A 17,703-nucleotide genomic window follows, 5' to 3' on the forward strand; every position below is an offset into this window, starting at 1 on the left:
ACATAAGGATGCAATAGATGATATAGAGTACAGTATATACGTATACATATGAGATGAATAATGTAGGGTATGTAAACATTATATTAGGTAGCATTGTTTAAAGTGGCTAGTGATACATGTATTACATAAGGATGCAGTAGATGATATAGAGTACAGTATATACGTATACATATGAGATGAATAATGTAGGGTATGTATACATTATATTAGGTAGCATTGTTTAAAGTGGCTGAGTGACTATTCTTAATTTGACGGACAGATAGTCACCGAAAATTAGTGTTTTTAAATATTAGTCCTACATGTTAATTAGACATGTTTTGGATGAAATCATACAAATTGCATTTAACATTTGCACCGTTTTTCCAACTTCAGAGTCTGCTGTGAGTTTTGACGGGACGGGCTATCTGAAATACCTGTATCGGACTGAGGACGAGGAGGAGAATCAGAACTTCCATCTCTCTCTGCGCATCAAGACCTTCCAGCAACAAGGCGTTGTCATGAATACCAATGCAACCAACTGGGGTAGCTTGAAGGTATTGTAAAGCTCACATGCATTCATTATTATCGGAGATGAAAAAACACACGTCGTTATTTGATTTTGCAGTATCTCGTAGCTCATTCAATCAGTTCAATTAGATTTACAGCCCATTTTACATCAGTGCTTTACAGTATCATGTATTGCACTACATTTTGATGAGACATCATAAAAGCAACATATTCATTTTCCTTGGCAGTCCCCCCTGTACTGTAGCAGACAATCTAAATACCTGATTGCATATCAGAGGGTTGTGTTTATACAGAAGAGTACATTTCAGTGTGGATTCCTGACTCAATCACACTGATCTCTTATCATATTAGTTCCTCTCTGCTGGCTTTGTCTGTGTCAGTTGATCAATGGGACTTTGAACTGATCCAACCACGTTGTGGTGAGGACTGTCTCTATCCGTTGTGGTGAGGACTGTCTCTATCCGTTGTGGTGAGGACAGTCTCTATCCATTGTGGTGAGGACTGTCTCTATCCGTTGTGGTGAGGACTGTCTCTATCCGTTGTGGTGAGGACTGTCTCTATCCGTTGTGGTGAGGACTGTCTCTATCCGTTGTGGTGAGGACTGTCTCTATCTGTTGTGGTGAGGACTGTCTCTATCCGTTGTGGTGAGGAATGTCCCCATTTCCATCAGTTCTTTCATAGCCTCGTCCCAGATCTGTGTGCTGCCTTGACAAACTCAATACTCTGAGTTGAAAAAAAAGGGCCATCACATCCTTCACACTTCTGGAATTAAAATTTAGTTCAAGACTGGGGGGGGGGGGGGGGGGTGTTAGCATGAGGATGTAAGTATCAAGAGCATTTCCCAGGACATAGACATATCTGATATTGGCAGAAAGCTTAAATTCTTGTTAATCTAACTGCACTGTCCAATTTACAGTAGCTATTACAGTGACATAATACCATGCTATTGTTTGAGGAGAGTACACAGTTATGAACTTGTATGTATTAATAAACCAATTAGGCACATTTGGGCTGACTCGATACAAAATTTTGAACCATAATGGTTCATTGGATCAGTCTAAAACTTTGCACATACACTGCTGCCATCTAGTGGCCAATATCTAAATTGCGCCTGGGCTGGACTAATACACTATGGCCATTCTCTTACATTTCAAAATTATGGTGCAAAAAAAATACAAAAAAACCACATGATTTTTTCATTGTATTATCTTTTACCAGATCTAATGTGTTATATTATATTCTCCTACATTCATTTCAAATTTCCATAAACGTCAAAGTGTTTCCTTTAAAATGATATCAAGAATATGCATATCCTTGCTTCAGGGACTGAGCTGCAGGCAGTTAGATTTAGGTATGTCATTTTAGGCACAAAAAAAATTAAAGGGGCGGATCCTTGGTTTAAGAGTTGGCAAGACATCCCAAAAACAGATCTGGTACGTAGGATAATTGTTGCTGGGGTTTGGAATGTTGAATTAGAGTGGGCTTAGTGCTGACGTAGGTTTACTGCATAATGTTTAAAGGGAATATTCAATTATTGTATATTTTGATGAAATGGATAAAGTGTCCTCTCAGTGCTCAGATGAAACTTCTTGACCTGAACTGGAAATACACGCATGCAACACATCTCCCAGTGGATTTCTCTCCATTTGTGTGACATTGAATACACGTAATAGATTGAATATTCAATTTGTTCACATTTGAAACATCAAAGGTAGTATTCACTTTTTCCATTCTTAGGCCTACCTCTGGGGATTACATTCCTGACACATTAGTTCCTTTTGTTGTAAGAAAATTGCTTCAAATGGAATTGAAAACATGGTTATCCAAGTTTACTTTTTTTCAGTTTCTTTCCTCCCCCCTTTACTTCACAGTGGCTTCGTCAGAAAATATTACACAATTGATGTGTTTCCCTTCAGAGTTAGGCTTCACCGCAACAAATTCTTATCAATTCCCAAATCTCATCAATATTTTGACCCAAAATAAAAATGGTTGAAGCAGTCACATCCATCCTTTAGAAACCTCTGGAATGGAAATTCAGTTTAGGACCTACTCACCGATCACCGGCTAAATGTTTTTCATGTATTCCTCAAATGTTTTACACTAAATTACTTTTTGAAGTGGAAATGATTTAGCCCATTTGAACAATAGCGCCCGTGACAAGCCTGTGGAGAAAGAGGAAAAGGTGACTGGTTAAAACCACTGTAGCCTTTAACACTTCTTATGGCTGGGGGGCAGTATTGAGTATCTTGGATGAATAAGGTGCCCAGAGTAAACTGCCTGCTCCTCAGTCCCAGTTGCTAATATATGCATATTATTTGGATATTTGGATAGAAAACACTCTGAAGTTTCTAAAACTGTTTGAATGATGTCTGTGAGTATAACATAACTCATATGGCAGGCAAAAACCTGAGAAAAAATCCAACCAGGAAGTGAGAAATCTGAGGTTGGTCGATGTTCAACTCAGCCCCTATTGAAGTTACAGTGGGATATTGGTCATGTTGCACTTCCTAAGGCTTCCATGAGATGTCAACCGGCTTTAGAAACTTGTTTGAGGCTTCTACTATGAAGGGGAGCTGAATGAGAGGGGAATGAGTTAGAGGTCAGCCAGCAGTCACGTGCATTTCACATGAGAGGTATCTCCCATTCCTTTGCTCTTCTGAAGACAAAGGAATTCTCTGGTTGGAATATTATTGAAGATTTATGTTAAAAACATCCTAAAGATTGATTCCATACATCGTTTGATATGTTTCTACGGACTGTAACAGAACTTTTTGACATTTCGTCTGCAACTTGTTTACCAAACACGCTAACAAAAGTAGCTATTTGGACATAAATGATGGACACAAATCAAACATTTATTTTGGAACTGGGATTCCTGGGACTGCATTCTGATGAAGATCATCAAAGGTAAGTGAATATTTATAATGTCATTTCTGACTTCTGTTGACTCCAACATGGCGGATATATGTATTTGTTTGTCTGAGCGCCGTACTCAGATTATTGCACGGTTTGCTTTTTCCGTAAAGCTTTTTTGAAATCTGACACAGCGGTTGCCTTAAGGAGAAGTGTATCTAAAGTTCCATGCATAACACTTGTATTTTCATCAACATTTATAATGAGTATTTCTGTAAATTGATGTGGCTCTCTGCAAAATCAACGGATATTTTTGGATCTACTGAACATAACGCGTCAATGTATACTGAGATTTTTTTATATAAATATAAATATGAATATGAACATACATGTATTGTGTAACATGAAGTCCTATGAGTGTCATCTGATGAAGATCATCAAAGGTTAGTGATTAATTGTATCTCTATTTCTGCTTTTTGTGACTCCTCTCTTTGGCTGGAAAAATGGCTGTGTTTTTCTGTGTCTTGGCTCTGACCTAACATAATAGTTTGTTGTGCTTTTGCTGTAATTCACTGTATTTGAAGTCGGACACTGTGGTGGGATTACCAACAAGATAAGAAGGAGAAGGGGAACTAGGGGAGCTAGTAGTGCGCTACCCCATTAGGGGAGCTAGTAGTGCACTACCCCATTAGGGGAGCTAGCCCACCTCCAGGGCCCATAGAGCTCCAGTCAACAGTAGTGCATTACCCCATAGGGCCCTGGTAAAAATTAGTGCACTACCCCATAGGGAACTGGTAAAAAGTAATGCACTAAATAGGGAATAGGGTTCCATTTGAGATGCAAATGGTATACACACTGAACACAGTAGTTAGATTTTCCCTGACTGGAGTTGATTCACGTCAGGTCCGTCTGGTAGCGTCTGTATGTCAGGCAGTCTGAAGTATCGTAGCTCCTCTCACCAAAAACAAAACAGAGGGAAGTGGATCCTTTTATTCCCACGTTAGCTCCATACCGAAGCATCAGCTGAATCCATTTTATTCACTAACGGCAGGTGCGATGTTTAACTTTCATGCCGTGTAGATTTACATCATGGTAAACAAGTAGTTTAATTTGCTCCACTTGTATCGTTTAAAACAAACTTGTGTGTTTATTTAAAGATATATATATTTCTTTAACTAAGCAAGTCAGTTAAGCACACATTCTTAGATCAGAGAGTGAGAGGTATATTTAACATTATGATGTGTCCTGTGTGGCTTTGGGTTGGTACCAGAGTTGGGTGGAATACATACGTGAAATGACTTTCAAATACTTTGCTGTGATTTTTTTTTGCCCGGTAGCTGAACCAATGGAAAAGTCACGAAAGCAAAGCTAACTCTGAACTAAATCAAGCACTTCTCAAATACATGTACAGTATAACTGTTTGACATGGCTTTTGTATGTGACTCCGGACAGGCCTGGTTGGTACAGGGTTACGTTAGCGTGGTGAGTCAGTCAATACTGTAGCAGTATCAGCAGGGTGTGACATTTGAATGGTGTTTGACACTACAATCGTACAACCGTACAACTGTACAATCCACTTCAACAAGTAGAGGACATTTCATTCCTGGGATAAGTTCCTTCCTCTTCTGGCGCACAGCTTCAGGATAGTCCTCTTTAACTAAGATGTACGTTCCTCTCAAATTCTTGTCTCTTTCCAGAACAGCTATCTTACACAACTGATGTCCTCTCTCAATGACTTACAGATTGTTCTCATCTTGCTGTTCTCCTGTTTAAACTCATCGAGCTGACCCTGGGAGAACTGCAAACTGTTCTTCAGGTCCTGGACCTCTCTGGTCAGACCGTCCATTCTTTTATTAGATGACTCCACCAGTATTTGGACAACACACTTGAAACTATTTTCTTGTTGTTGTAACAACTGTTTATAGAACTATTTTTGTTAGTTTGAAAGATCCTTCATCTGTGTTAACCGTACTCCCACTGGCTTTGGTCTTTGTTATGGTAGCAACGTAGGCTTTGCTGTTGCTCCTCGCAGTTCCAGGCAGGGCAGGTCGCAGGCCAGATGGAAACAGCAACAAACACCAGGGATTCAAACAGTCACACTCCAGAGACAATCTGTGGTACTAGCCTCAAGGGCTGTGGGCTTTGTACAAGTTGCTAAGGAAACCTGGCTAGCTCGATAGCTAGCTAAAGTTAGTTAGAAGCTAGGCTAGCATCTGTGCCAACGAGGGAACAATGAGCTACTTCTCTGGAGCAAAATAGACCTGCTATTGTTCCTTGACATTGTACATTGATCTTCCCACACCTTAATGTGATGTTATATATTGACAATGTTTTTTGACAATGCATGCCACTGGAACTGTTGGAGATAATGTTATATAATGACAAGAAAAAATTGACAATGCATGCAAGCGGAACTGTTGGAGATAATGTTGGGTTGTAAGAGCTGAGATGGTGATAATGTCAGGTTGGAACAGCTGAGATGGTGATAATGTCGATTTGGACCAGTTGAGCTGGTGATAATGTCGGGTTGGAACAGTTGAGATGGTGATAATGTTGTGTTAGAACAACTGAGATGGTGATAATGTTGGGTTGAAACAGCTGAGATGGTGATAATGTTGTGTTGGAACAGCTGAGATGGTAATAATGTTGTGTTGGAACAGCTGTGATGGTGATAATGTTGGGTTGGAACAGCTGAGATGGTAATAATGTTGTGTTGGAACAGCTGTGATGGTGATAATGTTGGGTTGGAACAGCTGAGACGGTAATAATGTTGTGTTGGAACAGCTGCGATGGTGATAATGTTGTGTTGGAACAGTTGAGATGGTGATAATGTTGTGTTGGAACAGCTGCGATGGTGATCATGTTGGGTTGGAACAGCTGAGATGGTGATAATGTTGGGTTGTATGATGCCGTGGATGGTCTTGATGTTTGAAATGACCTAACAAGCTGTATGTCTTTATAAAACTACAGGCCAATAAATAAAGCAACCGCTAAAATCAAATGTGGTGTTCAACAGGGATAGAGTCTTGGACCTCTATTATTTCCAGTTTATACTAATGATCTGCCAAATGTATCAAACTATAATTTAAAAATTGAATGTAATAAATGTATCACTAGTCACTTTAAGCAATGCCACTTTATATGTTTACATACCCTACATTACTCATCCCATATGTATATACTGTACTCTATACCATCTGCTGCATCTTGCCATCTTGATGTACGCCACTTCATATAATGTTTTCATACCCTACATTACAGGGCGGCAGGGTAGCCTAGTGGTTAGAGCATTGAACTAGTAACCGAAAGGTTGCAAGTTCGAATCCCCGAGCTGACAGGTACAAATCTGTCGTTCTGCCCCTGAACAGGCAGTTAACCCACTGTTCCTAGGTAGTCATTGAAAATAAGAATTTGTTCTTAACTGACTTGCCTAGTAAAATAAAGGTTAAATATTACTCATCTCATATGTATATACTGTACCCTATGCCACATGGCCATCGCTCATCCATGTATTTATATGTACATATTCTTATTCATTCCTTTACACTTGTGTGTATAAGGTAGTTGTTGTGAAATTGTTAGATTGCTTGTTAGATATTACTGCACGGTCAAAACTAGAAGCACAAGCATTTCGCTACACTCGCATTAACATCTGCTAACCATGTGTGTGACCAATAAAAATGTATTTGGTTTGATTTGATTGATGTGTTGTTCTCTTCCACTGTTTCTACTTCAGACTGGTGGGGACTCTGATGAATAAAAGTTTACCAACAGTGAACAATGTTATATTATCTTCCACAGCTGATGGATAGTTGTATCAGTGTGTATATAAGCAGAGTTCGACAATCTTCCACAGCTGATGGATAGTTGTATCAGTGTGTATATAAGCAGAGTTCGACAATCTTCCACAGCTGATGGATAGTTGTATCAGTGTGTATATAAGCAGAGTTCTACAATCTTTCACAGCTGATGGATAGTTGTATCAGTGTGTATATAAGCAGAGTTCTACAATCTTCCACAGCTGATGGATAGTTGTATCAGTGTGTATATAAGCAGAGTTCTACAATCTTTCACAGCTGATGGATAGTTGTATCAGTGTGTATATAAGCAGAGTTCGACAATCTTCCACAGCTGATGGATAGTTGTATCAGTGTGTATATAAGCAGAGTTCTACAATCTTTCACAGCTGATGGATAGTTGTATCAGTGTGTATATAAGCAGAGTTCTACAATCTTCCACAGCTGATGGATAGTTGTATCAGTGTGTATATAAGCAGAGTTCGACAATCTTCCACAGCTGATGGGCAGGATGTTTGGTATTTTCCATTTTATTAGGATCCCCATTAGCTGTTGCAAAAGCAGTAGCTACTCTTCCTGGGGTTCACATAGAACATGAAACATGCCATAATACAGAACATTAATAGACAAGAACAGATCATGTAAAGTAAAGTTGATGTTCATTTAAAGTATATAGTGTCTTAGGTTTGTCTACAGTGTTAGGATGAGCAGTGTTCTGTACATTTGTGCTTATGTGTTCTCTTCTGTTGTCTTCCACAGCTGATAGGTGGAGAGTTGAGATTCATGTACCTCTGTGGCAACACGCTCCCCGGTTCCCTGCGTGTCCACGCAGCCCCAGCGGTGTCGGACGGGCGGTGGCACCACGTCCTTCTGGAGGTCAACGACACCGTCCTCAGACTCACCCTGGACCACGTTTACTCAGCCCAGGTTGTCCTCTCTGAACCCTGCCATCTGAGGCAGCCCCATGGGACTCTGATCCTCGCTGGTTCCCCTGGTCCTGGTTCTTCTCCCACCACCACCTCTACAGAGACCCAGGCCAGGGCCCAGACACAAGCACATGGCTTGGTAGGCTGCCTGGAGGGCATGGAGCTGAACGGGGAGCCTATCAGGACAGAGGAGGATAAGGAGTGGAATGGGCCTGGGAGGAGGAGGGTGTTTGGGGTCTACCAGTGCTGTGTCAACCAGGTCAGGATGAACAGCTGTGACAGTAACCCCTGTCTGAATGGAGGAATCTGTGAGGAGGAATCAAATGGAGGTCAGTTTCTTAACCTTGGCATACTGTATCACTCCCCAATAGTGTCAACCTCTACAAACAACACAAATAGCATACTGTACGCCTCTACCCACAACATTCAAGGTAGCAACAAAGCCTACAGGTTTAGAGAAAACATCCCTGTTGTTTATGGATATTAGTTCTGAGATGTAACTATACTTACGGCATATTGTCTAGTATCCCTTCAACAACATCTGATTAGTCCATCTGTGAGGGTGGACATTCAATCACCACTATGAAAATAGATTGTTGAACAAACTAGTGTTTGAACAGATTGGAGGAGTCATCTAGTTTATAAAATAGTATCATAATTGTTCTACAAGGAAGTTGAAACCAGAGTAGTGAGGTGCAAACTGAATAACCAGACCTCACGACAACAACTGGATGGAACAACTGGATGGAACCAAACGGTCTACCCAGTATTCCACTTTTTGAAATAGTTTGAATCCTATCCTTCCTTAGAATCCCTCTGATATTCCTGAGGGAGTAAGAGAACTGTCATGGTGTTCTAGAACTTTGGCCATCTTCAGTAGGCTGATCTCTCTTCCTGTTTATATGTTGGTTTACCCTCCAGGGTTCCACTGCAGCTGTCCAGAGTCCTTCCATGGCCCTCGCTGTGAGCTGGACAGCAACCCCTGTGCCTCCCAGCCCTGTGCCCACGGTGGGGTGTGTGTGCCAAAGAGTCAAGGTTACATCTGCAACTGCCAACTCAATATGGCTGGAAACAGGTATGTCTATCTCTCACATAGCTACTCCTCCCATCCCTGCAGCCTTGGTATAAACACAATGTTCGTTTTCCCCCCCCACACTTTGCTCCGATGATGACATCAAGAAATCAACTTCATTTACAATGGAATTAGTGTTCACATGTCTAGGACAAAAAGGCCCATACACTATTATGCTTCTAATACCACATTTTATGAAATGACAAATAGTGTTCACATTTCTCTTATCTTTAAGACCTTTCTACCTACCAAATAGTACAGTTGTTCTGATTCCCTCGTTTCATTGGCTCGGGGGATGATTAAGCCTAATTCTGTCATTTGTCCTCTTTCCTACCTTGGAAAAGGAACTAAAAGCAAAATGCCTCATTTTTGTTCTCTGCAAGATAATGGAGGATAAAGTATTCTTCTTCTTCTTTAGGTGTCAGAGCCTAATCGACAGATGCTCTCCCAACCCGTGTCAAGGAGGGTATGACTGTACCTTCTCTGGGGGCTCCATCCACTGCAACGCTCTGCCCCAGGTATTGTACCAAGCTAAACTACAGTACCCATAATGCTCTGTGTAACATATCTGATTTTAGTAGGTGAAGTAGGGTGAAGTTGCCCTCGACCAGTGGTCCGACCCTGACTAAATCTAACCAAAAGGTGTCCCATCTTCTCATCAATACAGCGGTCTGCCGGGCTGGGCTACATCGAGATCGTGGAGATCTGCGCCGGCCTGACAGGGGTTTTCTTCCTGGTCGGTGTTTTTGTCTGTGTCCGAAAACGCTATGTCCAACAGAAGAAGAAGCCTCTCTGTGTTCAGGACTCCAACGGTTACTTCCAACCCAGTCTGGCCAAATCCATGATGGCCAACACTCCAGAGGTCAGCCCAATAGAGATGACCACGCTGATAGGTTCTGGTAACGACCTGGATAACAGTCCCTTCAGATCTCTGAGGCTTCACAGCCAGATGGACCTGGGGCTGGGGTCCCAGGTAAACCTAAGGGCCGGGAAGCAGAAGCCACAGGGGCCCGTGGTGTGTAGTGTGGCCCCCAACCTCCCTCCTACACCTTCATCCATCTCTGACAATGAGTCCATCAGGAAACACCACTGGGATAAGGACTATGAAGGTGAGTTCAATGAATAATTAGAGTAGATGATAGCTGTCTGAGTTTTTCATTGATTGATGACTGTGGTAGTAGCTTACCCGACATGCCCGTCTTCACTTTATCCAAATAAATAAGCGACAGCATTTAATTGACTTGACAGATGAGACACCCAAAAGGACAAGTGTCTGAAGGTGAATGATCTGGAGATGAGGAGGACGTAACAAAGCATTATTCATATTATAATCCTTCTCACGTTGTCCTTTAGATCGAAACAATGGAGGTTACTCATCCATACATGAATGTAATCCACTATCAGTTTTTACAGAGCTTGTGGCTGTGAGCAATAGTCTGGTCAGGCAGGCGTTTCCTGCAGAGGATAAGTTACTACGGTGTTGAATTTGAATAGGTTTTTCCATCACTCAGCGGTTAGAATACGTTACCTACTGTATAACGAGTTTAAGGACTTTTATAACGAAAAGGACACTTTTAACATTGGTGTGAAAATCATCTGAAAAAAAAAGGTGTTTTTACTGAAGGACGATGGTGAATGATAATGTGTTATTCTCTTCTCCCTGCCGTTCAGTCTACCCTGCTGATCCTGACTACTACGGTCGACCCAACCCTGCGGTCCAAGAGTACCCCCAGGTCCAGGAGTTTCCCCAGTTCGACATTGTGGAGGACACCTACGGCTCTGTGACCGCATCAATAGACTCACGTAGAAACTCTCGCTACAGCGGATTCCCGTTTCCCCTGGAGCGTTCTGACCGCCGCGCTCCCTTACCCCCCTGTTATAGTAACCAGAACCTGGATGACTTCCTGGGGCCTGACGGTCTTCCCTTACCCAGCTCCCAGTGCCCCAACGAGTACACTGCCATCAGTTACTATCCGACGCAACATGCACAAAGCGTGGACAATGTGTCGTCAGGTTACCGGCGCCTCAGCATGCGCCTCAGCGTTGCCATGCCGTCCTACGCTGAGTGTAACTCTCCTCCTCCTCCCCCTGCAACACAACAGGCTGGGCATGCAGGACGGAACTCTCGCTGCTACAACGGGTCTGACATGGTGGGGAGCGACTATGGAAGCTGTGAGGAGGTCATGTTCTAGAATGTTTTAGAGTGTTCTCGTCTAGAACCCAGTGGAACTAAGTGAGAGTTGCAGATACAGTGCTCTCTAACACAGGTCTCATTAAGGGAGAGACTGCAACGTTCTATGAAAGATTTGAGTCTTGAACATTCTATGACGTGAATTAATTACATTCTCTCCAGTTAATTCTTAGAACGTCTCCATAGAATGTGATTCTAAGTGGGCTTGACATTCGGTAGAGTAAATGAAAGAGTCCCTCACATTTTCTTCCTCAGGGTTAAACAGTATTATGGGATGTTTACCTGAAACTATCACAACAAGGTCTCGCAAACAAAGATGTGCTGTACTAAACGCTGCAGCAATATCAAACGCTCACACATCTAGACCCCTCTCTGAGGGACAGAGACTGGCTTTGAATAAAAACCCAATTCCTATCAAGAATGAATATGTCTACATGTTGTGCAGAAAATAGCTACATTTCGTACAATAATAACCATATAACCAAAAAGATGTTGCATACAGTAATATGTATGACCTCACCATTCAGTACAGTATGTATGTAGTCATATGGATTGCGTCTCAAATGGCACCCTGTTCCCTATAGGCCCTGGTCAAAAGGAGGGCACTACATAGGGAATAGGGTACGATTTGAGACGTAGACACAAGTGACAAAATAATGAAGGGGACTGGATCCTAACAGTAAGAAGAAATCCATATTTAAATGAATAAATGGATCATAAATATGCATAAATATTACGTGTGTTTGTCATAAAACAGATTGTCTAATCAATATAACTTTTATCACTGATATGGCCAATTGTGTAAATAGTGCATAGTGTGGAAGTACTTTGACTTTGATGCCCCCCCCCACCAGGTTGGTGATATTCTTTTGTAATAAGTACTTTGAGTCCGAACACGGCAATGTGGTATCTAATCTGGAAAACCAGGGAATTATGGGAAAATTACTGAATTCAAAGTTATCGTGATACCCCGACGTGTTTATACGTGCTGTGTATGTGTGTGCTAGTCCAATGAGCTCACATGAATGTGTTTTTGTGTGTATTATTTTTGTATCAATGTGAGGTGTATGAACCCCATGTTTTGAAGTTGTTTCTCTGTGAGAGATTTTAAGTCATGTAGTATTGCCAATTTGTTTTCAGCACTGGAAAGACGCCATGAATAAAATATGATCTTATATTATTAATAAAATATATGTTGTCAGTATTTATTGTAATACTTGTATGTGTAATGCACTGCGGCTGCTGGATTGACATCTATAACGGCTATAACATATACATGCAATACCAGCGGTGACCACAAGGAGACACAATTTGATCACATTGGTAGAATTAAACTCCCTTCTCATTTACACATGTCTAATTTTATAAAACAATTTCCCTTTGTGAAGACCAGATATTTTTCCAACAGTAAGCCTACTCAGAGTAACAGCTCCATGGTAATGTCACTCTCTAGGAAAATGCATGACCCCCCCCCCCATGACCCCCCCCCACACACATGAAGCTGTCTCAGTGTGACAGGGACAACTCACTGGAATATTTATGACTCTAGCACAGGGATGGACTGGGAACACAAATTGAGCCAAGCATTTCTAACACAACGGTCCATTTTGTTTCTCGAGGCCACCATTAATAGCTAAATAATTATCATTTTGCACACATGTGCGTATCCTCAAGCCCAGAGCTACTGGGCTAAAGATGGACCACCAGACCATCTGGCATTCACCAGAATAGCCCTATGGCCATTCTGTCTCTGCTCTAGCATATGGATCTGGATGCCATGACCCGTGAAAGGTGACAGTAGAGAGTGATGTATGTGTAAATACTAGCGGAAGGTCAAGGGTTATGGGTCAACAACGTACTTCATTATTAGGTCAAGTGGCATCACCAGATAAACAAAACATTCCAGGGATAGCTTAGGTCTGCAACCCAAATAGCACCCTATTCCCTACACAGTGAACTACTTTTGAGCAAAGGGTGCCATTTGGGATGCATGTTTGATTACACCAGGGGTTACACCAAAATAGGGGCAACATCATTTACAAGGACATACAGGGGATTTTACACCAAAATAGGGGCAGCATCATTTACAAGGACATACAGGGGATTTTACACCAAAATAGGGGCAGCATCATTTACAAGGACACACAGGGGATCTTCAAGTAATGCGTGAACATAGTAAATTATAAATGAGCTGGTGTGCACTGTAAAGAAGACAGGGATGTATACAGTATACACACCCTACCTGCCTGGACACATCCAAGGATTCAGATGTATTGATGAATGCCTGCAATAACTGCACTGGTTAAAGTGTCATAACTACACTGAACAAAAAAATATAAAATATACATTTCAAAGATTTTTACTGAGTTACAATTCATATAAGGAAATCAGTTAATTGAAACAAGTTCATTAGAACCCTAATGTATGGATTTTACATGACTGGGAATACATATATGCATCTGTTTGTCACAGATATGTAAAAAAAAGAAGCACCATTTACCTCATTCAGCGCGACACATCTCTTTCACATAGAGCTGACCGGATTGTTGATTGTGGCCCGTGAAATGGTGTCCCACTCATCTTCAATGGCTGTGCGCAGTTTCTGGATTTTTTGGCGGGAACTGCAACTCGTTGTCATACGTGTGGATACAGAGCATCAGGACTGTCAAGGTATCATTCAAATTGCCATCACTAAAATATAATTGTGTTCGTTGTCTGTGGACTATACCTGGTCATACTATAACCCCACCATGGGACACAATGTTGACATCAGCAAACCGCTCACCCACATGACGTCATACATGTGGTCTGCGGTTGCGATGTCGGTGAGGCGTACTGCCAAATTCTCTAAAATGACATTGAGGCGGCCCATGGTAGAAAAAAAATTAACCCTTTTCTTCAAGTCCAGTCGCAAAAACCATCAAGAGCTATGATGACACTGGCTGTCATGAGAACCGCCACAAGAAAGGAAGACCCAGAGTTACCTCTGCTGTAGAGGATAAGTTCATTTATTTTAACTGGCTCTCATGAGGACCGTCACAGGAAAGGAAGACCCAGAGTTATCTCTGCTGCAGAGCACAAGTTAATTAGAGTTACCAGCCTCAGGAATTGCAGCCCAAATAGATTCTTCACAGAGTAACAGACAGGTCTCAACATCAGCTGTTCAGAGGAGACTGTTAAAGAGGCCTTCATGGTTGAAATGCTGCAAAGAGACCACTACTAAAGGACACCAATAATAAGAAGAGACTTCCTTGGGCCAAGAAACACAAGCAATGGATATTAGACAGGTGGAAATACAGTGGGGCAAAAAGGTATACTTATTTTCCACTATAATTTGCAAATAAATTAATTAAAAATCCTACAATGTGATTTTCTGGATTTTTTTCCTAATTTTGTCTGTCATAGTTGAAGTGTACCTATGATGAAAATTACAGGCCTCTCTCATCTTTTTAAGTGGGAGAACTTGCACAATTGGTGGCTGACTAAATACTTCTTTGTCTCACTGTATGTCCTTTGGTATGATGAGTCCAAATTTGATATTTTTGGTTCCAACCGCCATGTCTTTGTGAGACAAAGAGTAGGTGAACGGATGATCTCCACGTGTGGTTCCCACCGTGAAGCATGGAGGAGGTGTGATGGTATGGCGGTGCTTTGCTGCTGAAACTTTATGCAATATATTTAGAATTCAAGGCACACTTAACCAGCATGGCTACCACAGCATTCTGCAGTGATATGCCATCGCATCTGGTTTGCGCTTAGTGGGACTATCATTTGTTTTTCTACAGGACAATGACCCAAAACACACCTCTAGGCTGTGTAAGGGCGATTTGACCAAGGAGAGTGATGGAGTGCTTCATCAGATGACCTTGCCTCCACAATCACCCTTCCTCAACCCAATTGAGATGGTTTGGGATGAGTTGGACCACAGAGTGAAGGAAAAGCAGCCAACAAATGCTCAGCATATGTGGGAACTTCTCAAGTTACCCAGCAATGCAGAGGGTTCCGGAACAGCACTGCAGAGGGTTTTCCCTGGAGACGTTTTAGTATGGATATGAGTGTCATGAAAAGTTCAATGCCAATCTGTTGGAGTACATTGTTTGTTCATGATGTAAATCAACATCGTTACACGTTACAATGTTATTTACTGCAGAAATCAGTTCAAAGACTTATTTCATAAGCAATCTTGTCTGCACTTTCATTAAATACCTCAATCCTTTTAAACTACACCCAATTCAAACTCCACACATTTGTTTCATCCAAACAATGAATGAGGAACAGAATACAAGAATAAATGAATGTAATAAATAGTTTTAATGAATTGATGTTTGATGACGTCACAGTATTTAATACTTCATTATAAGGTCCAATGGGACCTCACTGGTACAGTGAGATGGGAATATCAATTAGCTGCCTGCAACATTTTGATTTCCTTATTTAGGAATGTCAGTAGGCTAATAGTAGACCTACCCAATAGTAGACCTACCCAAGCTGCACTGTGCAGTAGGCTAATAGTAGGTCTACCCAAGCAGTACTGTACAGTAGGCTAATAGTAGGCCTACCCAAGCTGCACTGTGCAGTAGGCTAATAGTAGGCCTACCCAAGCAGTACTGTGCAGTAGGCTAATAGTAGGCCTACCCAAGCAGTACTGTGCAGTCGGCTAATAGTAGGCCTACCCAAGCTGCACTGTGCAGTAGGCTAATAGTAGGCCTACCCAAGCAGTACTGTGCAGTAGGCTAATAGTAGGCCTACCCAAGCAGTACTGTGCAGTAGGCTAATAGTAGGCCTACCCAAGCTGCACTGTACAGTAGGCTAATAGTAGGCCTACCCAATCAGTACTGTACAGTAGGCTAATAGTAGGCCTACCCAAGCAGTACTGTGCAGTAGGCTAATAGTAGGCATACTATTGAAACATAAATTAGGTTGTCAACTGAGTCAGAAATTCGTAGGTTTCTGATTTATCCCATTTTAGTTTTATGCCCATAACAATACACCACTTCAGGAAACCCCTTTTCAGGTCTGGGAAAAATCTGGGAAAAGTTACTCAAATCAATCAAATTGTATGTGCCGGATACAGGTGTAGACTTGAAACGCGTGAAATGCTAACTCCCGAACCCATTCCCAACAATGCAGAGTTCAAAAGAAAGGCAAATTATAAAATAAAATAAATGGAAATAATAACAATAAAATAATACAAGGAGTACCAGTACAGAGTCAACGTGTGGGGGTACGAGGTAGTTGAGGTAATACCTAGACTTTATACAAGGAGTACCAGTACAGAGTCAACGTGTGGGGGTACGAGGTAGTTGAGGTAATACCTAGACTTTATACAAGGAGTACCAGTACAGAGTCAACGTGTGGGGGTACGAGGTAGTTGAGGTAATACCTAGACTTTATACAAGGAGTACCAGTACTGAGTCAACGTGTGGGGGTACGAGGTAGTTGAGGTAATACCTAGACTTTATACAAGGAGTACCAGTACAGAGTCAACGTGTGGGGGTACGAGGTAGTTGAGGTAATACCTAGACTTTATACAAGGAGTACCAGTACAGAGTCAACGTGTGGGGGTACGAGGTAGTTGAGGTAATACCTAGACTTTATACAAGGAGTACCAGTACCGAGTCAACGTGTGGGGGTACGAGGTAGTTGAGGTAATACCTAGACTTTATACAAGGAGTACCAGTACTGAGTCAACGTGTGGGGGTACGAGGTAGTTGAGGTAATACCTAGACTTTATACAAGGAGTACCAGTACAGAGTCAACGTGTGGGGTACGAGGTAGTTGAGGTAATACCTAGACTTTATACAAGGAGTACCAGTACCGAGTCAACGTGTGGGGGTACGAGGTAGTTGAGGTAATACCTAGACTTTATACAAGGAGTACCAGTACAGAGTCAACGTGTCGGGGTACGAGGTAGTTGAGGTAATACCTAGACTTTATACAAGGAGTACCAGTACAGAGTCAACGTGTGGGGGTACGAGGTAGTTGAGGTAATACCTAGACTTTATACAAGGAGTACCAGTACAGAGTCAACGTGTGGGGGTACGAGGTAGTTGAGGTAATACCTAGACTTTATACAAGGAGTACCAGTACAGAGTCAACGTGTCGGGGTACGAGGTAGTTGAGGTAATACCTAGACTTTATACAAGGAGTACCAGTACAGAGTCAACGTGTGGGGGTACGAGGTAGTTGAGGTAATACCTAGACTTTATACAAGGAGTACCAGTACAGAGTCAACGTGTGGGGGTACGAGGTAGTTGAGGTAATACCTAGACTTTATACAAGGAGTACCAGTACAGAGTCAACGTGTGGGGGTACGAGGTAGTTGAGGTAAGAGTGCATGAGTGTCAATGTAAATAG

At 41.9% G+C, this 17,703-nt stretch overlaps 1 protein-coding gene across 1 annotated transcript in view; it reads left to right on the plus strand.

Annotated features, from left to right (window-relative positions):
- LOC135526742 (protocadherin Fat 2-like) overlaps positions 1 to 12,550 on the plus strand; it is a 78,598-nt gene extending 66,048 nt beyond the window's left edge. Inside the window, exons 23-28 of the mRNA XM_064955362.1 lie at positions 373 to 533; positions 7,917 to 8,412; positions 9,005 to 9,158; positions 9,574 to 9,673; positions 9,823 to 10,264; positions 10,827 to 12,550. Of these exons, the coding sequence (XP_064811434.1) occupies positions 373 to 533; positions 7,917 to 8,412; positions 9,005 to 9,158; positions 9,574 to 9,673; positions 9,823 to 10,264; positions 10,827 to 11,347 (1,874 nt within the window). The 3' untranslated portion in view covers positions 11,348 to 12,550. The remainder of the gene's footprint in view (positions 1 to 372; positions 534 to 7,916; positions 8,413 to 9,004; positions 9,159 to 9,573; positions 9,674 to 9,822; positions 10,265 to 10,826) is intronic.
- Positions 12,551 to 17,703: the final 5,153 nt, after the last annotated feature.

Source organism: Oncorhynchus masou, chromosome 32 (genome assembly GCF_036934945.1).
Source record: "Oncorhynchus masou masou isolate Uvic2021 chromosome 32, UVic_Omas_1.1, whole genome shotgun sequence".
NCBI classification, from domain to species: Eukaryota; Metazoa; Chordata; class Actinopteri; order Salmoniformes; family Salmonidae; genus Oncorhynchus; species Oncorhynchus masou.